Source organism: Falco punctatus, assembly GCF_963210335.1.
Source record: "Falco punctatus genome assembly, chromosome: 14".
In the NCBI taxonomy this organism is placed as follows: domain Eukaryota; kingdom Metazoa; phylum Chordata; class Aves; order Falconiformes; family Falconidae; genus Falco; species Falco punctatus.
The window spans coordinates 19225044-19248044 of record NC_137594.1 but is presented as its reverse complement, the minus strand read 5'-3'; the positions used below and the strand labels follow the sequence as shown (position 1 = coordinate 19248044).

The 23001-nt window shown below is 52.9% G+C and overlaps 2 protein-coding genes across 3 annotated transcripts in view; one reads left to right on the top strand and one right to left on the bottom strand.

The window, feature by feature from the left end:
- The window catches only part of LOC308053505 (uncharacterized protein), a 480417-nt gene that overhangs the window by 438303 nt on the left and 19113 nt on the right, over window positions 1-23001 (top strand). The window contains exons 5-6 of one of the 2 annotated variants that reach the window (XM_080364796.1): window positions 8188-8273; window positions 13373-15955. In XM_080364796.1, coding sequence (XP_080220922.1) covers window positions 8188-8273; window positions 13373-13624 — 338 coding nt within the window. In that variant the 3' untranslated portion in view covers window positions 13625-15955. Of the gene's footprint in view, window positions 1-8187; window positions 8274-13372; window positions 20934-23001 lie in introns of those variants that run through there. The other variant, XR_013923644.1, reaches the window with a different exon arrangement.
- IRX5 (iroquois homeobox 5) lies at window positions 19735-22952 on the bottom strand. The gene is made up of 3 exons (XM_080364774.1): window positions 22574-22952; window positions 20864-21269; window positions 19735-20603 (listed from the first exon to the last, which is right to left on the bottom strand). The coding sequence occupies exons 1-3, from the start codon at window positions 22820-22822 to the stop codon at window positions 19837-19839; spliced, it is 1422 nt and encodes a 473-aa protein (XP_080220900.1). The 5' UTR covers window positions 22823-22952; the 3' UTR covers window positions 19735-19836.

Here is a 23001-nt window from a genome sequence, read left to right as displayed (position 1 = left end):
CAGATTTAGATCCTTATGTGGAAATCAGAAATACCTAATGTTATAATTAATACAACAAATAGTGCAAAGGATATTGAACCTCGTGTTCTAGGATGTAAATCAGTCTCTAACTACAGAGAGTAGAATATGAAAGCAGGCTGTTTACATCTGCCCAGTAATGTACTTTTGTGTTTCTCCTGATGTATTACATACTGGTCAGCATCAGACAACAGCTATTTTGGTTCTGACACAGAACTGATCATTTCCAAAGGTGCTTTCTTACACTTTTCTTAGCAGGAAGATGTTGCTCACGCTGTGATAGCACCCAGATTCTTCAGTCTGGGCTCAGAACAGCAGAGCAGCCAGGTCTGCAAACATATGGCATCATACCGTTCTTCCCCCAAAGACCCCACATAACTCTCCTCACTGACAGGCTGTACTCAAGTTCAGTCTGGTTACTTCTTTCGTAAATTTAAGATTAGAAACTGGTTTGCAAAGCATGTTTCCATCCGCCTGTGTTACACAGGCACAGAGTTTGCAGGGCAGCATTTTTGAGGGGCATGGTAGGCTGCATGAAAAGCTTTTGTCCCAAACCAGTGTCATGCCTATTGAGCACAGATACTTAATAAATATATCCTATGATAGCTTTTATAGAAAGAGTGTGTGCTTAGTGCATAACTTTGGGCCAGGAGAGCACCACTGAAGAAAAAATCATTATTATTGCCAGTTGCTACTCTATGGTTCATGTCACCGAGTGGTCTGAGGGCACACAAACTGTATTTATTCCTTTTGTTTAAACCACCTGAGAAAATGCTCCCCAGGACTACACCCAACATGCTAATTCGGCAGACTAGAGCTCATCTGCAGGAAGCCTCCTGAGACAAACACGCTGTGCACAGCAAGTGCCCATAGATCTGCTGCTGCTGGGCTGCACTATTTGCTGATAGAGACCTGGCCTTCACAGGCTTGCTGTTGTACCAGGTGGGCATTGCCATCCCGAGGTGGGCATTGCCATCCCGAGGTGGGCATTGCCATCCCAGCGTCAGTTGCCTGAGGCAGCTTTTCTCTTCCTCCCACATCTTTTAGCATCTTTCTTTTTCAGTGGTTTGCCTCCCCCCTGCAAAGCCATGAAGACATTTTATGAATCTCTGGTACAATAACTAGCCTGATAAATAGGCTTGAGGTGGATTTGATAACTCCTGTGAACTATGAAGTCATAGCTGACAAGTGATGTCAGGTGCTAGAGCCAGGAAGGAGCTGGAATTCCTCTTCCTCAGAAAAAAAAAAAAAAAAAAAGATGCCCTATTTTGAAATAATAATAAATGTAATCAGCTTGATGGTCTTCTATTTACCATTATCCCACTACTCTGTATCATTAACTGGTGGCCTTGGTGGCCCCCCAGTATGCTGGGGGAGGGGCGTTATCTCTTGTTCTGTGTTGTGTAAGCCACGGAGCAAATAATTACAGCTGCTTTTCTGCTGCTGCTAAGGAATAGCTGTAAGAGTGCCATGGGAGGAGGACCCGGGCCAGGTCTAAGTCAACCCAAGTTCTTCCAGCAGTCTTTACCCGTATCCCCGCCAGAAGCCAAAGATCTCTAAAGGGTGGCTGAGCACCCCTGTCCTACTGCAGCCTCTGTCAAGGGGGAGGGGGCTGTTTTTACCCAGCAGGTGGTCGGTAGCAGTGCAGTTTAAAGCTCTGCAGCCCCAGCACTGTCAAAGCCGTCATCATTCCCACATCGTAGTGTCTTCACCAGCACAGAGGCTGAAGGTCCCAGGAGACAGGTGTCCTGGCCTGCTGGTGAAGTTGGAAGAAGCTATGCAAAGCACAGATAGGACATTCCAAAACTGGAACGGGATGATGCAGTGATTTGCAAAGCATTAGCAGCACAGCACTATCCTGCAGTAGAGGGATAGAAGCTGAACACTCAGAAAACCCGGATATATCCTATAATAACAAATACAGAGCTAAAGTAAAAAGAGCAGGAGCAATATGGTTAGTATCTGATAATATATCTACCCTCTAGCCACTGCTGAAAGACATTCTAGCCCACACTAGATTTAAGATGGATGAGAAGTTTGCTGTCAAACAGGCAAGGCTTAAAAGAGTAGAGGAACTGAAGGTTTGATCTTTAACACCAGATGGAAAAGAGAAAGATGAAAGAAAAGTTAATCAGAGACTTTTCTTAAGCTCTACTGATTACTGGAAAGCTTTTGACATGGTCTGTAGTATGTAGAAGTGAGTGGTGAGCCTTGATATTAACCAGCTCACCTAACAGGGTTTTTTTTCCCCCCAGAGTTTAACAACTCAGTCAATAGCCTGCTGGTGAGTTACTACATTTTCCATTGCAAAACTGACAAGGCATTTTTTCTTCATGACCCTCCCAAATGGCACTAGTGAATGTTTCCTTTAAAAGTCAGTCTCATCCCCAGTGACACCACAAATGGAGGAAAGTCAAGAAAAGTGATGCTCTTCTCCCAAGATGCAGGCGCTGCCCTGTGAGCAGGTGCTTTGGGTCAGCTATTTGAAGAATGAGACTCAAGTGGCTTTGGAGCAGATGATCTCTGTGAAGATTTAGTGTTGTTGGCTCATTCTGAGGGACTCCTACTTCCACTCCTGTTTCTTTGAGCTGCATAGGACACTGTCCTGGTTTGCTGGACTGGAGAGGAGATGACAGCTGTAGGGCTTTTCTGGATCCTGAAGTACTGAGCAGCCCTCAGGTATGAGCCAGTCCTTTTCTAGATGTTCACCCCTCACCTTGAGAAGCCATGAATATGTTAAGCAAGGACCAGAAGCAGCCAGCACAGAGACTTGGTTCCCTGTGTGATGGGGTCTCTGAGGTACCTTTTGAACTAGAATTACCCAGAAGATGGTTGGCATTGAGTGATTGCACCCACCAGATCGGTAGCATTCATTGCAGTCTCTTTGAGATTTAAACTGATAACCCAACAGATCATCTCTCTAGCCAGCCATATGACTTACAGCATCATATAGCGGCTATTCATCCTCACAGCTTCCTGCAAAGCAGAAGATGAGAATGATATTATCAGTAGTTTGCATATGGGCAACGGATGCACAGAAGACTATGGGATTTGTTTCAAGGTCACGCTGTCTGTGGCTCAGAGTTGAACCCCTTAAACACAAGACCTTTCTACCTCATTCTTCTATCTAATGTCTATGAATATATTTTTCCCTTATGGTTTAAGCTGTTCTGTTGGTTCCCAACTTTGAAGCAGTTTCCTGCTCTTCCATGGCATGAATTTTTAACTCATCTATTGAAAGCATATGGGCTTTTCCTAGCAAGCAAGTGAATCTACAAGCTTGGAAAGGCATGTGAACCAGAGGTTGAATCTCAGCCAAACAATTTGTTCTGGCTTTAATCAAGATGTCTTCTTTTAACTTCAAATATCATTTTTTAAAATCCCATATCAAAACTTCTAGTGTCACACTATGAAATCAATAAATGCTACCAGTCATTCAACTCAGAAATACTTCAAAGCAGCCTGAGTGATAGCCATTATTTTATTTTTAAAAATATTCATCAAAGAGATGCAGTTAATATGAAGGCAAAACATAATTAACAGCAACAAAGAAATGTGTCAGTTACATTTTGAACTTGCAAAATCCCATGAATCCTGCTACTAGTTTTGCATTCAGTTTCTCTTTTCCCATTCCTATATTTACACCTTGCAATATTTTCCTTTTTTGGTTTTTTTTTTTTGTTGTTGTTCTTATCATAATTAGTAACATAGTTAGCAAATGCTAGTTTTAATGTAGTCATTTGATTCATCAAATAGTTGATGTTATTTCACACCTTAAGGAAACAGTTGCATTTTTGGCCCAGATTCTCCTATGTACTGTCCTGGGAATCCTGTCCTGACTCAACAATGCACATTAATTGTGTGTTGAAGTCTCATCAACTTCAGTGGCCCTCCATTTAAAGCTAAGTATGTGATTATGGGCATTCCTGAGTAAGGGTCATGGAGTTTTATCTTATTCCGTAAGTATTTCAATGGAAAACCAATGGAAGTGTTCATGAGTAAAGTTCTAATGTAAGTAAGAGTTTTGAGATCTTGTCCATTTATAATAGCAACCACTATCCAATTTTGTGTACTACAATGATACTTAAATTTATGTAGTAGAGATACTTGGACTGTAAAGATTTTCACAAGCGATTATTTTTAAATGCTCATTAACCCAATTTCTAGAATCAGTAAAAAGAACTTATGCTCTATCTATTTTACAGTATTTAAATGTGTTTTTTGTTAGACTCAGATCACTGAAGTTCATTTTATAATTATGCATGCCGGTAACTAGCAAGGAGAGGCCCACCTGTATGTAGCTTTGGGTGAAGTCATCTCACCTAGCTTTAGAAGTCTACAACACAGTCACCTGATGTAGTCCCTCTGGGCTTTCCTCACAGCCAGTAGAGCAAGATCAGCACTTTCAGTGTGTCAATCCTCTGATTAGTTTTAGACATTGATTTTAGGAGGAAGTAAATCATGTTGTAAAGTGCCTTTTCTTGCTATTGACTATAAAAGTGTTTGAGGCTGAGATACACTCGCTCACACCTTTTTATTTTATTTGAGGTGCCCTACAGTACCTCCCTGGCTACCAGCTGCTGCCCCAGTGCATGTCTCTCAAAGATCCTGTGTCCCATGGGCATAGCTTGGACAGCCCGTGGTGGGTCTAAGATGCCACAGGGGCCTCTTTTTAGGAGTCTGAACCCCTACCAGATGCCAACTTAGCGGTGCTACCTCCAGGTCAGGTAAAGCCCATGTAGCGGCCCCATATGAAAATGGAACATATTCAGAACCTGGAAGGTTTTGGCTGAACAAAACCTGGGAACGTGTTCTCTAGGAACAAGATTCAAAGAAAACTATGGCAGCAGCTCTTATCTTTTAAATTGAAAAGCTTGACATCAGACCTCACCAGCTGGAGAGTTTAAGGAAAGACTATCCAATGGCTTGATTCCCAGTTCAAGGTCAGGACTTCCACAGCACAGTGCATTTAAAAATAAATAAATAAATAAATAAATAAATTTGGAGAAAACTATCTTACTAAGCTGGGTGAGGCCCTGCTATTCACTTTTACCCATACAGAAGCAACAAGAAAAGGCAGAATGAGACTAATTAGTCTCTTTTCTTCTTCTGTCTCCCCATGCAGGACGATACCGCAACATGAACATATCTTGCTGTTCCATTATTCTCGCTGCTCTCCCGAGTTTTCCCAGCTTCTCCACTGGCAGGAATTCAGCGGCAGAGAGCGAGGCCTCCCTCGGTGAACCATCAGAGACCAGGCTCTCTCTTTTCCTGGTGCCCGCTGACGTGCCAGCAGCCAGCCAGCAGGTTGGTAGGGTTTGTGCAGTTACCCACAGATGGATGGGTTACTCAATGGTGGTGTAAGCTGCTCTGTGGGTTGTGGTTCCCCCTGCAGCCCAGGGCCTGGCCAGCGCTGGGGGCCACCAGCCTTGTGCTGGCCCCGTGCCAGTGGCAAGAGTCCCCCTCCCCCCAAAAAAAGTCACCTTGGTCACTGCGTTTCATGCCCAGGGTGCCAGGTTCTGCCCCAGCTTCAGCACCACCCTGGAGCCTCCTTCAGTTTCAGTTTGTGCTGGTCTAAGGCGCACGTCTATCCCTCTCCACCTTCTCCTCCTCCTCTGATAGATGTACCTTGGTAGGCTGGAGACACGTAGGGGTGCTTGCTGACACAGTTCCTACATCTTGGGCTCCAGGTAGCAGCTTTCACCTTCTCGTACTGGTTCCTCAATGTCTCTCGTGAGATGCTGGAACTCTCAGTCTCTGCACATTCTTAGAATAAGAATGGTAACACGCGATTCAAAGGCAGAGTAAATCCACTCATCTGATGTGAGAGAAGGGCAGCCAAAGAAGAATTAATGAAAACACATCTATCTGAATACACTGTGCTGGAGAAATGTTCACAATGGAGCATGAACAGCTTCCCAGCACCAAGGTACCCTGCCTGGGACTAAACCTTTCTGCTTGTGGTTAACAAGTGATTATTTCTGCCACTGCCAGTTTCCCCTCCGCTTGGCCTGACACGATGTCCAGTGATAACCAGCCACTCTAGCCCAGCTCAGGGCATCCAGAAAAACATCCAGGACCCAAATGCTTGTGTGCTACTTGCATGAGAACCTGCTGGGAATGGATTACTGCCAAGGGAGTGACACCATCAACAAGAAAATGGGAACTTTGCTGTAGAATTGTTTATTTGCTATTTATCCATGGCTGTGGGATCTTTTTTTTTCCTTTTTCCCCCTTTTTCCCCCTTTTCCCCCCTTTTTCCCCCCTTTACCCCCTTTCCCCCTTTTCCCCCTTTCCCCCCCCTTTTCCCCCCCTTTTCCCTTTTTTCTTTTCTTTCCTTTTTATTTTTCCTTTTTGTTCCTTCTTTTTTTTTTCCACTCAGAGTGACTATAATATGCTGTGTAGTGTCTGTTCTGTAAGGTTTCCCAAGAATGAGACATCTGGGGAACCTTAAGTCCCTGTGATGATCATTAAGCCCCTGGATGAAAACTAGAAATACTGTTTGAAATCCAGATACAAGCTGATTATGGTGAGTCAGACACCTCACCCCTGGTGCTCAGGCACAGGACTGGGGTAGGGTTAGGGATGGGGAAGTGAGGACTTTCAGAGCTGAGTTTCCAGAGTAGTCCTGTTCATCTCAGAAAGTCTGTAACTGGTATCCCAGCATCATCTTTGGCTAGAAAAAAGTTCTCCCAAAGGATGCTTCAGGGGTAGCTGGTGAGCCCCAGGAGAGTCTGTCTTCTCAGGTCTGGCAAGCAGATTTACCTTCAGTTTCTCAACAAGTGTCTGCCCTTTGTTTGACTGAACTTTTTTCTAACCATGAATTCTAACTGCTTTGTAGTTTTAATTCGTTGTTCAATACTGCTGGTGTGGGGAATTTATGAATTCTTTGATGCTTTCTTCTCCTTACAAAAAGGATTTAAGAGTGGGACATTGTGGAATGGTATGTGCACTTGGCACAGCAACCAGTAAATACGATGTTTCTCGCTAGCTACGTGATCAGTGGTACGTTTCATCTTCTGTCTTCCATATTGTCGTTATTTCACCATCTCTGCCCTTCTGGTCCATGGTACTGCCTTCGCCGGCAGCGTGGAGGTGGGCGCGCCGTACACGAGCATCACATGCGTTCCAAGCGCTTCGCTCACCTGGGGCCAGGCTGCGGGGCACTGCGAGCAGAAGCTGGGGGGACGAAAGCGCAGGCCGAGCACCACGGGGAGGCTGGGGATGCCTGCGTTGCGTAAGGTGAGAGAGAAGAGCCTGATCCGCACAGGCAATCTCAACTCTGCACCAGTCGCTGGAGTGTTTTGCCGTGGTGAGGTCCTTGCCAGTGGGTAGAGCAGAGCGGACCCTCGGGGAGAGCACGGGAGCCGACGTGCAGGCGTTTGTTGATGTACTAGTGCAGCAAGAGGGGCTTACTTTGTGAAGGCTTGTCTGCGAGATGTCGTACGGAGGGTAAGACAGCAGCTCAGTGTGAGTGGGTGAAGTCTGGGCAGTTTGTAGCAGGGTTTGGACAGTTTGTAGGTACCCATCAGCTGCAGTGTGAGGATAAAGCTGGCTTTGCCTGTGCAGTTGGGTTGCTGTGAGAAGCTAGTCAGAAGTTTGCTTCCACAAAAGACCTCAAGACTCCAGGTCCAGCTGGCTGCTTTCAGCTGGGGGAGCCAGGACAGAGCACCCCGGGCAGGAGCGGTGCCTCCGCAGCCCCTGGTGTGTCCAGATGCCATGGGCCAGGCCACGGCAGGGCTGGGATGAGGCAGGAAACATGAGCGTGGCTTTGAGGGACGGGAGCCCTGGGCTGACCCTTGGGCTGGGCTCGGATGATGGTGGTGGGGCCGAGGGTGATGCCAGGGCAGGGGAGTGAAGCGGAGGCTGGGGGGATGGTGCTGGCTCTGGATGGGAAGCACTGAGGTACCGCATGGGGGGGGGGGGGGGGGGGGGAGCGGTTCAAAAGGAGATGCTGAGGTACCTCAGGGAGGGGACAGTGGGGTAGGAACCTTGAGGCGCATTGGATGAGCCAATGGCGTGTCTGAGGGCAGAAAGCGCTGAGGTAACGCGTCCCAACAAAGTGGGGGAGAGTGGCCTTGCAGCGTGTCTGCAGGCTTGGGTTACCTATGGGACAGGGACACTGAGGTTGCTAATCCTGTCCTAAATAACCCTCTCTCTTTCCCACAGCACCTGGTCAAGCAGGGAAGGAAATGGACAGGGAAGGAAATGGACAGGGAAGGATATGGACAGGAAAATCCTGCACCACAGCACAGGTACTGCTTATTACTCTGGGTCTCAGAGACCTGAGAAACGGTTCCTATCTCGTCCTTAAACAGCTTCTGCTTGCATAGCTCTCCCAGGGAAAGCGCACATTCCTCAATAAAATGCTGTATTAAAACATAGGGTGTGCACTTTGCAACTCCCAAACCCATCTTTGCTTTAGTTCACACCTACAATATCGCACCGCACACGGGATTTTAACTTTGCACCAGTTGTTGCTGTGTTTGGCTTGGGGAGGACAGTGTATATTCATCGGCTTTACTGCAGGGTGGACTCTTTCAGATAACATGAGAATTTTGTTGCAGAGCCTGGCTGATGTTGGAGTATTATCGTGGAAGCCTTCATGCAGGCATTTGTTGATGTTGGAGTGTTACTGTGGGAACAGTGGCTTGCTTTGTGAAGGCTTGTCTCTGAGGTGCAGTCAGAGAGCAGTTCGGTGTGAAAGGATGAAATGTGGAACGTTCGTACATACATTGTGGTTCCGTTTGAAAAGATGAAAGCTGAATAGTTTGCAGGCTTGAAGGCAGATTTGGGGCGATTGTCAGCTGGGCAGTTGAACGGTTGATTTTGCCTGGGTGGTGTAATTGGCCTGGTGTACAAAACTAATCAAAAGTGGGCTTTTGCAAGTGACCCTGGGACTCCAGCTGGCTACTTTAGACCTTTTCACTCGGTCTAGCTGGGCTGAGGAGGGGCGTGCCTGGTGGCACTGCTACTGGAGTGAGGTGCTACAAGCTTAAAGCCCAGAAAATTCAAAAAGAAAAGGTAAGAACTATGGAAATTTCTGGTATTGACCTATGCCGTCTATAACACTAAATTCGGGCAAACACACGTATACTCGGTGGAGGGCATGCCAGGAAGCACTGCTGCTGTGTGAAGACATGCTGGAGAAGTGCGTTCCCTAAAGGGGGAAGGGGATCTGTATAGGTCTTCCCAACCTTTTCTGGGATACCAGAATCCCTTAGGTAACTTTCAGCATGGTAGCTCTGCCCTATCCGTGTGGTTTGCTGGTGCCAGGGAGAATCACCGCTCCCCAGGGCAGCACAGAACAGCCCCCGGAGCAAGGCACATTTCAGTGCATTGGTCTCTATTAATTTTGATCTAATTTGCTCCGGCATACATTCAGACTGTCAGCTGTAGCATGGAGGAGGTGCCTCAGCCATAACTAAGTTACTGTTCAGCGGCTAACGTGTTTTCACGAGCACTTTGTTGGTTTTCTTTTCGTACCTGCTAATGTGATACAGCGAGGGCTATTCAGTGCTGTGCGTGCACAGCAAAATTAAGGCTGGCAGGCAGCCCGGGGAGCCCTGCCACGTGTCCCAGCTGCTCGCAGTGCTCACAGCGTCCTCCGCTTCCCCAACTTTGCTGCCGCACGTTTTTCTCCAGCCACTCTCAAACAACAGAGATCTTGTGGTTTAGAGCTTCCTGATGATTTGTCACAGAGGTATAAACGGATAAAGTTCATGAAGAAGGTTTCTTGTAGAGGTGGACTTGTTTTGCCACGCTGTTTTCTTCTCACTGTTAATTTCAAAGATGAGTGTGCCAGACTCCTCCCCTCACAGGTGAAGTCAGCACATTGGCAGGGACATTACAGAGACTTACTTTCAGGAAAAGAAGGAAAAATTATTTTATTTTTTTCTAATTCTGAGCACCATTACCCCTCACCTCTGAACCAAGAAAGACTTTACGTGGTGTCATAATTTAGCAAATTACTTCCTCAGAGGAAGGTCAAACATTTTACCATTCGATCAATAGGAAGCGACTTACAAATCATGTGTATTGATCATTGTAATCATTCAGAGGAATGTAGGGCAGACACTAAAATCACATGCACTTAGTCTTAATTGCCCACATTAAAGCAATTATGCCCCAAAACTGTCATTGTCTAATGCTATGCACACTACCCAGCACGGTAACTTTTAGCCATACATATTTAATCATAAATCAGCCTCTTAGGTCTGTTGCACTAAAGACCTACAGTATTGCTGTAATTATGCAAATATAACTACGTCTTTTTTCATCAACGTGTAAGATCATGTTGCTTTTGGGAGCCAAGTGGAGGAAAATAAGCCCCTATATTAATGCAGCTGGTATTTAATACATATATTTCACAGCTGTGCTATGTGTTCATGACACAAGTACTTAAAGTGACCTGAAATTGCTAATGAACAGAGAGCCTTTGTAAAAGCAGTCACAGGTCAAGGACTTGCAGATAAAACTTGTTGAGCGGTACATTGATGGTAGGCTTGTGTCGGGAGAGTGCTATTTGTTCAAGGATGTTTATAAACATTATTTTCCAGAGAGGACAATTTCAGCTAAAAGTGTCTTAGACAAATACCAATTTGGGAGTATTAAAATAAATGTTTTCTGATCTTGTAAACATCAGGTGGGTACCTTTTTCCTTTTGTCAAGGGAGCCAGTGTGTAGTCTCAGGCAAGTTTTGGTTTGATTTGTTCCCACAGCCACCACTGTGGGAAGTGAAAGACTGGTCAAGAGTTTATTCCTTCTGCCATTCCAGAAACCGTTTCTAAACAGATCTGGAAAATGAACCATTCTTAGTATGTTATGTATCTTGTATTTTGCAAACAAGAATGTTCAAAATTACAGTTATTACCTAGTGTGGGACAGTCACATTTGCCCTTCACAGAGAATATGAGTCAAAGTCCCTTAAAATTAATGAGAGCTCTTCTCCTGCCTTCCAGGGCTGAGATCTAGACCATGAAATAGGTGCAGTGGCCCGTTGGTCTGATGGGGTCAATGTTAGGTTCTGGCCAGTCTCAGACAGTTCCCATGCAGCTCTCCAGACACAGGTATCTTCTAATGGAGGCCAGAGCAGAACGGGTCATGGAAAGAAAAGAATACACAAGACAGAAATGTAATGCAAAGAGGCAGGGGAAAAAAAATACAGAAGAGAATGCTTCGCCTGGAGCCTGCATTTAATTCTTGACTCCCCTCTGAAGGAGTGCAGAGTGGGCTTAGCAGGCAGAGGCACAAAGGGAAGGTGCAGGGAGGGAAGACAGGCTGCTGCGATTGCCAGGCACCTCCACGCTACCATTGCCTGCTCCTCTGAGCTTTATTGGAGCCTGAAATATCACATCGTTTCAGCGAGTGTTGATCGCTACATTGGTAGTTCTGCAAAACGTTCTTGTTGCACCTTCTCAGTCTTCAGCACAGCGGGCTGCTGACACGCAGGCCTGAGGGTACTTCTGTGAAGCCCCAAAAGGTAATGGGAGAAGCTGCCTTTTTGGCAGCGGGCTCCAGCTGAGGCATGTGCACCTTCGCCGGGAGATGTGAGAGCTGCGGATCCCTCAGCACGCTTTAGAGCTGCAGACACAGGGAACAGCGCGTAGAAGCTAAGACCTAAATTGATTCAATCCTGGGAAGATCTTGGGCTCCAAATCTCAGGCAAATTTATTTTAACAAGTTTTTGAGAATGTCAACAATGTTTCTGATCTTCTGGGGGTCTTAACCTGTTCAAAGCAGCAATGTGTAGAGCGTAAGATACCTTGTCGGTCACATGTGTGTGCAGGTGGGCACTGAATCGTGAGTTATTTAGTATGGGCTTTTAAAAGGGGGAAAGTATGTCATTTCTCTTAGAAGCCCTTGGCCTCAAAATAGCGATTCAAGCATTGAACACTGATCGGAGGAGAAAGCCCCAAGCTGTTTCAGTGGAGAAAAAAGAACATAAAATTTATGGGCTCAAAATGGTTGCATGAAATCCGATCAGAGCACCGACTGGGTTACAGGCTGGCCCCGGGCACGGATACGGCCAGCTGGGGGGCACGTTGCCCATCTCTCCCTGCACGGCTGGGTGGCAAGGGCCTGCGGCGTGCCCCATCGCTCCGGCAATCCCGGCACTCCCCGCACTCGCTCGTTCTTTCAAGTAGCAATGAAGTTGTTTGGCTGGATCCTTTATGAAAGTTAAAATTGGTTTGTCATTTTCTTTTAGCTTCTCACACCTTATCTAGTTTCTACATTCTTCCCACTTCAGTAGTCAAAGTGATTGAAAGCCGAAAACTGAGCAGATCTGTCCCTGCAGCAACTTTCCTCGTGTTTCTCATTTACCGTTTTATCAAACAGGCTCTTTGTCTCTGCAGTCCCCTGATGTTGCCTCTGTTACACGGCGATATTCTTCAGGTCATGGGGGTTAAAAGGGGGCTAAAAAGGAGATCATATTGGACTTGCTTTACACAGCCATGTAGCATTAGACCCAACGCCCAATAGAGGAAAGATATACTACTCCTATTTGATGAGCAGCAGGCCAATAAATTCATTAATCATCATTTTATGCCTCATCAAACACTTCCCAAGTTCCTCCATGGGAGTTATACAAATTAGCCACTGAAAAGGCAGTAATTTTAGTTTAGCTAGGTAAGTGCTTTTTGATTGCCTTCCTGAACAATGCTTCCCTTGACAAGCTAATAAATCAGCCCTTTCTGAATCAGAAGTGCAGCAAGTGCGAACAATAACTCCACATAGTTTCTCCACTGATTTCAGCTGGAAGGCCTAAGAGGATGATCTGGGATCAAAGTCTCTTACTTTATTGCAGAGCAAAAGCTTTCTTTATGAAGAAGAGCTACAGTGAAATGAGGGAAGGGGGATTTTTTTAATCAATTAATGAGAGAAAAAGTCTTGAAACAAAAAGGAGGCCTAAGTCTCCGATTGCAGGGCTGCCGGGAGGCCGGCGGGGTGGCTGGGGTAGGAGCGGGCCCTGCCACAGGTGAGGGTGGAGGTGTAAACCAGGGGGCTGCTCCTGCGGAGGGCTGCAGATTACCGGGGCGAGTCAGAATAGAGCCTGTATTTAATCTGCGACCAATTGATTCCTTGAGTGTTTCAGGTATTTGTACTGTAGGTTTAGATTTGTTGGGTGGCTTTACAGTGGGAAGCCTTGAGGCTGTGCTGTCTTATCTTTTTTTTTCAAATTGCTGCCTTTGACAGTATCATTTTTTTTAACTTGGCCGTAAATCATTTCACTAATCAGCTGTCACCAGCCAACATGCATACATTGGCATTCAGCCGGAGAATTTGTTTTGGAAGGCCTTTAGCAACAAAAACTATGTTTGTATCAATAACCGTCTGTTAATGTCTCGTGCAGACGGATGTAGAACACGGGGAGGAACAAGGAGAGACGGCGGCGACAGAGAACACATCGGCGGGGCGAAGGGGGAAGAGCATCAACCGCCTGGTAGGGGGCAGCACCCCCCTGCCCCGCCGCGCCGCTGGTTCGCGGCTACCTACGGCCGGGCCGAGCCGTGCCGAGCCGGGAGCCCGCCCGGAGCCCAGCGCCACCCGCCGCTCCGGAGTCCGAGGTTTCCCCCTCCCCGAGTCTAGACCCGAGGTATTTTAAGTACACTGTGTCTCTTCTCCTCTTCATTAACTTTCCCTCCACACATCGCTGCATGCCTCTGAAAATAACTTGGCGAACTGGGAGCCGTTTATCTCTTTTATCTTGGGACCTGATCCAATTAAATAAGTGCACATTTATATTTGCATCCATCAGGCATGAACGTGGAGAGGTCTGTGGTTTGCTTTAAGCAAATAAAAGCCAATTTCTCTGGAAAAGAGGTGTCTGGACCAAGCCCCCCGTCCCGTCCAGTCCCGTTCCTTCCCGGACGCGGGCGCAGGGCCCGCTGCCCAGGCCGCGGGCAGGATGCGGCCCCGGGCCGGGCTGGACGCGCAGCACCGCCGCGGCAGGAGGGGCGGTTATTGCACAAGTGCCTGCATCAACCCGAGCCGGGCTCCCGGCGCGTTGCTAGTTCGCACATGCTCTAATTATAACAGATGAGTAACGCCGTGCGGAGGACATTTATTTTCTGCTAGTTGGAGGTGAAGAGATTTCTGGCGGAGGCTGGCGGAGCCTCGGCGGGGCAGGACCCCGGCGAGTTGCTGGGCGCCCCCGCTCCCGTTTGGCCCCGCCGGGCTGAGCCCCCAGAGATGTCCCTGGCAGCCAAGGGGCAGGGGGAGGCCGGAGGGGCTCGGGCAGCCGGCGCCCCTGCGCCTGCACATCAGCCGTCAGCAGAGCGCGGGGTGCGCCTCTTGAGCAACGGGGGTGGAACAAACGCAGCCGCCCCCCCAGCGAGGGGCCGCGTGGCGGGATGCAAGGGGACCTTGCGACACCCCTGCGGGAGGCAGCGCTGCCGGGTGACCCCGCGCCTCCGCGGCCCCGCAAGGAAACGCTTCTGCCTTCGGGGGGAGAAGTGGCAGCGCCCGTGTCGGGGGGACCCGCGTCCCCTCGGGTCAGCGTTAGGGACAGCGAGAGGACGTGAGGCGCGGGGGCTGCAGCCGCAGGCTGGCGGCGGGGCAGGGGCCGGAGCGCCATCGGGCACGAAGAGCGCAGCGCCCGAGCAGGAGCCCTCTCCCGAGGCCGCCCCGTCGGGCAGGGCCGGCACCTCGGCCAGGCCGGCCCCGGGCGAGCCCTTTCCCCGGCAGAGAAAGGTCCCTAGGCCGAGCGGCCGGTTCCGCGCCCGCGGAGGCGCGGTGGAGGAATGTGGGGACAATGCGCCATCTGTCACCGCCGGGCCGCGCCGCGGCCGGGAGCGCCGCCGAGGGCGCTGATTTATGCTGAATGCGCCTTAGAAGATCTCGATGTAGACTTTGTCTTTCTCTGTCAGAGCCAAGTAAAAAGAAACAGCTGGCCTGAATTTTTAGCACCCATAATTAATTAAGAGCTTCATTCCTGGGATTTGATGATTCAATAAAGCAAGACCCTTATTCCCCTATGTGATTCCAGTGAATATCTACTTCACTCCAATCCTTTCGGGTCCCAAGATAGGGCAGATTAACACTCTTTTTCTGTGGGAGAGCGGGGAAAAAATGCCTCAAGATTGCATCTGAGGGGCACACAAAAGGTAAATTCAAAACTGCCACTTGTTCTCTGCAAAGGCTCCTTATTCTCTGCTATTGATGTATTTGTGCCAGGTTTTAAAGAAACCAGAGGGGGGGATGAGGAATTAACATATTGCTCATTTGGAAAAACAGCCGGTTCTGGTTTTGGTAACACTTGTTCCCTTGCCAGCCACAGATGTCCTTACTAATAATCTAGGCAGGTCACAGAAAGAGGGGAGCGGGGGGGCGGGCTCCCCGGCAGTCCCGTGCCGCTCTGAGCCCCGGACACGGCGGCTGCGTCGGGCGGAGGCCGCGGAGCTGGGCGCACCGCACCGCCGGCTGCGGAATACCCGCGGCTGAGCACCGGCGCTGTGCGCCGGCCGGGCCGGGCCGTGGGGTCGAGTTTTCCTTTTTCATTTGTTGTTGTTGCTGTTGTTTTAATTCATCTACGCTTTGGGTGGAAGTTCCTGTACTTTTCCCTGCTGCAAACCCCTGTGATATTTTTCAGTCGCCTCCTTTAAACTTGCTGACCGTGTGATTCCCCGTGTTCTCTTGGCGGAGGCTCTTTCAAGTACTTTCTAGGCACGACAAGGAAGATGCTGTTCAGATCCTCTTACCGGGGTGCGGGGGGGGAGAAGCCCAATAAGCCAATTAGAGGCGACCGCGCCGTCCGGGCCGCCGCGGAGGCTCCGCGCAGCGCGGGAGCCCTGTAGGTTAATCGGGACAATTGGAAAAGCAACACTCGCGGGGAGAGCAGCGGGAGGGATGTAAACACGGTCCGGGGTGTTGAGGGTCTAAATTAGGATTTGTTTTGTTTTTAAGCGTGAAAGAGGAAGCAGCAGGGCTGCGGGCTGCGCCAGGCTCCCCGCCTCTCCCGCCCTCCGTCTCCGCCATTGGGAAGCGGGTTGGAGGTACAGGGGGGTCCCGTCGCCCCCGCCGCAGCTCGGGGGCTGTGCCGGCTACCAGCCGCACCCCCGGCTCTGCCTGCTTCCCTCCGGGATGGAGGGGAATTTACCGTGGATGGGAGCGCTGGGAGCAGCCACGGGCTCTCGTCCTGCTGGGCGCACCGGGCAGGCGATGGGCCCGCCGGGACGGGCACGTCGGGCCCCGGCGCCCTTGGCGGGGTTTCCCTGGGGAAGCCTCTTGCCTCCTCGGGGAAAGGGCACTTGGCCGCGCCCGGGGGTTCCTCCCGCCCCGTCTCCCCGGCCCGACGGGCTGCAGCTCTCCACCGGGAGCCTCCGTACGCCCCCTCCAGCGTCCCGGCTTGCCACCGGCTCGATCCGCAGACCGGGGCTGCGGCACACGCGTGGGCGCACCGGGCCAGCCCGCTGCCGGGCCGCCGTGGGGGGGTCTGGGGTGGGGGGTTGTCGGACTGTCACGTGCGGGAGGGGGCGGCCCGTGTGCCGACCCCGCTGCCACCTGCGCCGCTCAACCCGCGCCGTCGGGGGGCCGGCAGCCCCGGACTCCTGGCCCCGGGGGGGGCTGGGGAAGGGACGAGCTGTTTCCCGCGGGTGCGGAGCGGCTCCCCGCGGAGGCAGCGCCGTTCCCACCTGCGCCCGTGGGCAAGCACCTGCTCCCAGGCGAGCTGGTGGGAGCCCAGCCCCCAGGGCCCCCTCGCCTGCCCCCAAACCGCTTCGAAGCGGCAGCGAAGCTCCCCGGCCCCCGGAGCTCGGCGGGGCGGCCCGCGTCCCTACCCGGTGCCCCGGCGGGGCTCCGCTCCCAGCGTGAAGCGTTGCTCCCGGGCGCTCCGGAGCCTGCTCCCGAGTAACCTACGGCAGCTTTAATTGGCAGCAGACGTTATTTTTATTTTAAGATTTCCTCAAAAAATATTTTTTTTAAACAACAAATTAACGTGCCAGAGGCAAAAAAGGCGGACGCTGCCCCCTCCCCCCTGCTCTGTTACAAAAAAGAAACTGGGAAAATCATGCTTATGCTAAAGGCAGGCTGTACAGTATATCTCCTGGGTCAGGGGAAAAGGGTGAAGAATAAAATTGTTGTATGAAATCGATGGGGCTACAGTAATAGTTATGGTTTAAAATAGGCGACAGGCTGCAACCTAAAGGAAACGGTGAATTCCCTTAGGAATTTATACATCAAACGAAAACCGTATTGAGATTGCTGATAGACCTATTCAAAATAGCCGCGATTATAAGGAATAGGGCTTTTGAACGAGCGAAGCTCCTAAGCTGCTTTGCAAAATAGCTTTTTCAGAGATCGGAAGATCAGCTGGGGAAAGGTAGAGCGACAATTTAAAAAAATAAATTAAAAAAAAAAAAGAATCATAGCTAGATGAATAATTAAAACCTATTTATTTTGAGAGAGTCGTTCCACTGCGGGACCTGTTGTCGGCGGAGGGTGGCCCGGGGGGAGGGGGTGCCAAAGGGCGCTGGGGGGTCCCGCCCGAGCTACGGCAGAGGCGGTGTCCGCCGGGGGTAAAGGTGCGGCGGGAGCCCGGGCCGGGGGCGACCCGCGGGGCTTTGCCTTCAGCCCCGCCCGACGGAGCGGGCCAGCCCTGCCCCTGCCCCTCGCCGTGCGAACTTTCTCCCGTTTTGGACAAGGCAGGTGAGTCCCACACACCGCGCTGCTGCGCGAAAAATACGCCTTCCTGCAGGTCCCCCCGACTGGAAAGAAGAGATCCAACCGAGGAATTCGAGCGTTTTTAAAAACTTCATTTATAATTTATAAAGTGACAAAATAACAGACTATTATCCCAGGAATATTTGATTCTTTACCATTCAGCTTGAAACGATTTTGATTTTAAACCAGATTATCTACAAAGATCGTATAACCAAGTGAACATGGACTGCATCTTTAAAACATAAAATACAAACTACTATTTAAAATCCCGTAAAATGTAAATATGCATGAATAAACCTGTTACAGCTAATAAATGGCTCTGACAAAGTTGAGGAGATTACAAAATAATTATCTGGCTCGTAAAGAAAAAAAAAAACAACAACGAAACAAAACGGAGGGGTGTCTCGGCAGCAGCTCCGGCGGTCCCGGCGAAATTCCCATCACGTTACCAGCGGCAATGCGCCGGCGTACGACTGACACCCACAAAATCCGATCGGAACGGGGGAAAAATCCCGTCCCCGGTGCCGGGACAGCTGGGAGGGGACCCAAGCTGCGCGGATCACCGCACCCGCGCTTTGCTCCCAGGTTCCGCTGGGGAGCCCCTCGCTTGAGCAGGGCCCCGCTCTCCCCCGGCTGGGGCTGCGGAGCAGCGGGAACGCGCAGAGTGGGCACGGGGCGCGCCCCGTCCGCAGGGGACGGCTGGTGGCCGGGGGCGCCCCGTCCCCCCGCCCCAGCGGCCACCGCCGCCCCCCGCCCCCCCTTCCCCCGCGGGCGCGGAGCGGAGCGGAGCGCGGCGGCCCCGCGGGGCTCCCGCACCGCCGAGCGGGCGGCGGGAGCCAAACTCGGGCCGAGTGTGACACCTACCTGCCAGCGCCGGGAAGCACCGCGCCCGCGGCCGGCCCAGCGCGGGGCTGCGCGGCCGCGGATGGCCGCCCACACCGCGCCGTCCCGCGGGCCGGGGGCAGCGGTGCAAAACGCCCGGGGGCGGGGAGGGGGCGAAGGGGCCGGGGCGTCCCCGCCGCCGCGGGTGCCTGTGCCGGCGCAGTCCCCGTCCCCGGGCCCGGCCGCTGCACCGCGGCACCGGCGGCGCGGGCTAAATCTGGCAGAAAATCGAACTCATTAGCCAAGTTCACCAGCTGATTGCTTTGCATAAAACACGACACTGATTGGAAGTAATTAGGTTAAAAGATGGGACCGCGCTTCGATTTGGTGTTTCTAACAAGTGCCTTTGTGCACGGCCTGGTTTAAGCCCCTACCTCCGCCGGCGGCGGCCCCCCCGCTCCCGGTCCCGGCCCCGTCCCTGTCCCGCCGCCGCTCGCCTCATCCCGGCCCCGCGGGCGGCTCCCGCCGCCGCCCGACCTGTGAGAAATCCTCAATCCTTTTGGAAAAAGGCTTCAGGTGCTACTGTAAGGTCCTAAATGGAGCCCCCGCGTCTCTTTTAAAACGTGTAAATTTTTTTTCCGCAGCTACGCACATCTCTGCCCGTTGCAAAAAAAGAGTGGTTTTGATTCTGTTAAAAATCTCTTTTAATTAAATATTTGCATTTTACAAAGGCGGCTGCAGGTTTTTGTATCTAATAAGTATAACCTATTTTCCTTTTTTTTTTCCCCATTATAGTTTAGCTCACACCCAAGGAAAAAAAAACCCAATAGGCATAAAAAATTAAATTAAACTTGTATATATATATTTTAAAACTATGAAACAATTCGGAAAAAGACACAGAAATGTATATATTTATATTACGAAAACAACATTAATGCCTGTACAGGTGTCTTGATTTCATAATTTACTTCAAAGATACTGTATTATCAATTTAAATACAAAAAGCTACATTAAATATACAGAATAAGATTTAATACAAATCTTTCTTCTTTGTGTGTGTGAGAGAGAGCGTGTCACTCGTTTGCTTTTCACTTGGTTAAGACATTTCTGGGTGGCTTCCACCCAGCCATTTCCAATAGACTATATAAACTTTTGCAGGGGGTGCTGGGCAGGAGGGGGCAGCTGGTCTTTTTCTGTTTGTTTTGTTTTGCTTTTCTTTTGGTAGTGGAAAAATAACTGCCAGAGCAATTTATTATTTCTCTCAATAAATTAAAAAAAAATATATAAAAGAACAAAACCACGGTCCCAGGAGGGGGTAAGGAGGAGAAGCCGATATTAAATGTTGGACATACCTTTCTTCAGTTCGTAAGGTGAGTCTTTGCAAAGGTCTACTTGGGACTGGCTCCTGATCATTTTAGTGTCTTTAGCCAGGCTCTCGGCTCTGCTGAGGACAGTCTGGTTTAATCCATTGAAGTGGGCGCCGGGGGCGGCGGCGGCGGGGCCGCCGGCGGGGTGCCCGTGCAGGGCCCCGAAGGAGCCGTAGTTCGTGTAACCGGGGTAGAAGGGCGCCGTGTAGTAGAGCGGCCGCGGCAGGACCGCCCCGTTGGGGAAGGGGCACTGTGCCCCCGGCGAGCGCGGCCGCGGCGGCGAGCGCGACGGGCCGCCGCCGCCCAGCACGGCGGGGCCGGGGGGCGCCGCCTCGCCGCCAGCCTCCTTCGCCTTGTCCGCCGAGGTGGCGATCTCGGCCAGCGACCAGAGCTTGGGCTTGGCGAGGGCCGCCTGCTGCGGCGAGTGGATGACGGAGGCGCCGGTGGCGGCGGGCAGCAGCGGGTGCAGGTCGGCGGCGTGCGGCGGCCCGGCGGCGGCGGAGGGCGGGCGGTACGGCGGGGGCTCCTCGCCGGCCGCCGGCGGCAGCCCGCGGCCCGCCGGGCACGGCCCCAGCGGGGAAGCGCCGGGCGCCTTGTGGGGGGCGAGCGGCCCGTCGAGCCGCTCCTCCGCCGGCTCTTTGCAATCCGAGTCGCTGAGGCCGGCCTCGGCCTCCCGGGGGCCGGGGGACTCCTGGAGGCGCTCGCAGCCCGGCGCTGCTTTGGGATCCGCCGCTCCTGGGAGGGGGGGGGAAAGAAGAGGGGTGGGGGGCAGCTCTCGGGCTCGCCCTGCGCCCCCAAACCCGCCCACCCGCTCTGCCGCCCCCCCCCTTCCAGTGCACAGCCCCCCTTCGGCTGTACAGCCGCCGCCGCCAGGGCCGCAGCGCGGCCCTCCGGCTCCCCCCGCCCCGCCGCCCGCCGCGGGGGCCCGGCCGCCCCGGGCCGGGGGCAGCCCCGAGGGCGCGGCCGCGGGGGCCCGGCCGAGCTCGCTGTCCTACCTGTGTCCGGCGTCCCGGGGTCCCCCTTGTCCTCCAGTTTCTGGGGCTCGTCCTCATCGTTCTTCTCCAGGTCGATGTTCTCCTCTTCCTCCTCGTCCTCACTGCGGTTCCGCGGGGTCCAGGTCATTTTGTTCTCCTTTTTGAGCCGCCGCCGCGCGTTGGCGAACCAGGTGGAGACCTGGGTGAGGGTCATTTTGGTGATGATGGCCAGCATGATCTTCTCGCCCTTGGTGGGGTAGGGGTTTTTCCGGTGCTCGTTGAGCCAGGCCTTGAGGGTGGCCGTGGCGTCCCGCGTCGCGTTCTTGCGGTACGCGGGGTCCCCGTAGGGGTAGGAGCCGAGCGGCGCCGCGTACGGGTGGTACCCCAGGGAGCCGGCCATGCCCGGCGTGTGGTCGTAGGGCGAGCCCTGGGGAGAGAGGGGAGAGCGGCCCGGCGGGGCCAGGTCAGGCGGCCGCGGGGCGGCAATGACACGGCAAGGACAGCGACAGGGCCTGCCCGCGGCCCCCGCCCTTGCCCCGCCGCCTCTGCCCCGGCGCGGGGCCCTGCCCGGCTTCTCCCCCGGCTGCTTCGCGGGAGAACGGGCGGGGAAGGGCCCGGGGGCTCGCGGCAGCCGCCCCGGGAGGCCACCGGCCGCCCGCAGCCATCCAGCGCCTCTCCCCCAAATACAGGCGGGGAAAAGCAAGTGGGCAGCGCGGCGTGGGGGCGGACAGCGGCGGGGGAACTCTTCCCTCCCTTCCCTTCCCTTTCTTGCCTTCCCTTCCTCCCCTTCCCTTCCTACCGCACTGCGATCGCGGCGGGCAACCTGCCGGGCTCTGGAGGCCGGGCCGGGCCGCTCCTCTGCCAGGCCAGGGGCGGGAGGAGGAAAAAAAAAATGTAAGGGGAAGAACAGAAAAGAGGAGAGAAGCTGAGAAAAGAAAAAAAGAGGAAAAAAGGGGGAAAGGAAAGAGGAAAGGAAAAGAGAAAGGAAAAGAGAAAGGCAAAGAAGGAAAGACAAAAAAAAAAGGAAAGAAGAAACCGTGAAACTCTGCGTCCAGCCTGAGTAGAGGGAGAAGCTGAGCAAAACTCGCCGGGTTTTGGGGGGAGCGGCGGCCCCCGCGCTGCGGCGGGGATGCCCCGGGCCGGCCCCGCGGTGCCCCGCAGGCGCGCACGGCGGCGCAGTGCCGTGCCTTTCCCTGCCCTTCTCCGCGCAGCGGCCGCGGAGCAGCTCGCAGCCACGGGATTAGAGCTCTGCAATATTTAAGCAGCCTAATTATCGCCGCGCAGGGGAAAGTTGCCTGGGTTTATCGCCCGGATTTCTCCCATCGCCTTGCCGCTGCTGGGTTCATTCCCTTTTCAATCACAACAAGCTAATTGTTGCGGAATTACTATTGCTGTTTTATATTAAAAAAAAAAAGAAAGATTTTTTTTTCTCCTTTTGGAGGGAATACGATCGGTCCCCGCCAGCCCCAGCCCCGTCTCGGCCGGGCCGTGCCGGCGGCTCCCCCCGCGCCCGGCCCTGCCCTCCGCGGCCGCCAGCAACAGTGTGCGGCAGCGCAGGGCGGCGGTGCGGGAAAGTTGGGCGGCGAGGCGGGGAGCCGCGCTCCCTTTTGTCCCCGGTATCTCAAAAATAAAATGGGAATAACAAGCAGGCCCGGGGGGGTGCAGGGGGGCGGGCGCCCGCGGGATGCCGCCGTGCCCGGCGCGGTGCCGGCTGGCCGGGGCTGCTCTTACCACGTAGGAAGTGAAGGCGGCGGCGGCGGCGGCGGCCGGGTCGGTGCCGTACTGGAGGTGGGAGTTGTAACCCGGGGAAGGGGCGGTAAAGGCGGTAGATCCGGCATAAGGGGAAAAAGCGGAGCCCGAAGAAGATCTCCCAAGTTCATCGGTCCGGGGTCCGGAGATCACGCTGGTGCTGTACGCCGGGCAGGAGTAGAGAGCCAAGGACGCTGACGGCTGGTACAAGTAACCCTGAGGATACGACATGGCCAGGCGCACACATACACCCGGGAGCCCAAGGCGCCGGGAGGGATCCGCCGCGCTGCCGGGCTGGGGCCGCTGCGGCCGGGGCTTCGCGGGCGCCTCTCCGCCCTCGCCAGCTGGGCAGCGGCGGCACCTTGCTCTGCGCCGGGGCTGCTGCTCCGCGCTCGCCTGCAGCCTGGCAC

Coding starts and splice junctions, on each gene's coding strand:
- IRX5 (XM_080364774.1), bottom strand. CDS start 22,822: ATGTCGTATCCTCAGGGTTACTTGTACCAGCCGTCAGCGTCCTTGGCT. Junction 21,270..22,573: donor CCGCCTTCACTTCCTACGTG/GTAAGAGCAGCC, acceptor CTCTCTCCCCAG/GGCTCGCCCTACGACCACAC. Junction 20,604..20,863: donor CCCCGGGACGCCGGACACAG/GTAGGACAGCGA, acceptor CCCCCCTCCCAG/GAGCGGCGGATCCCAAAGCA.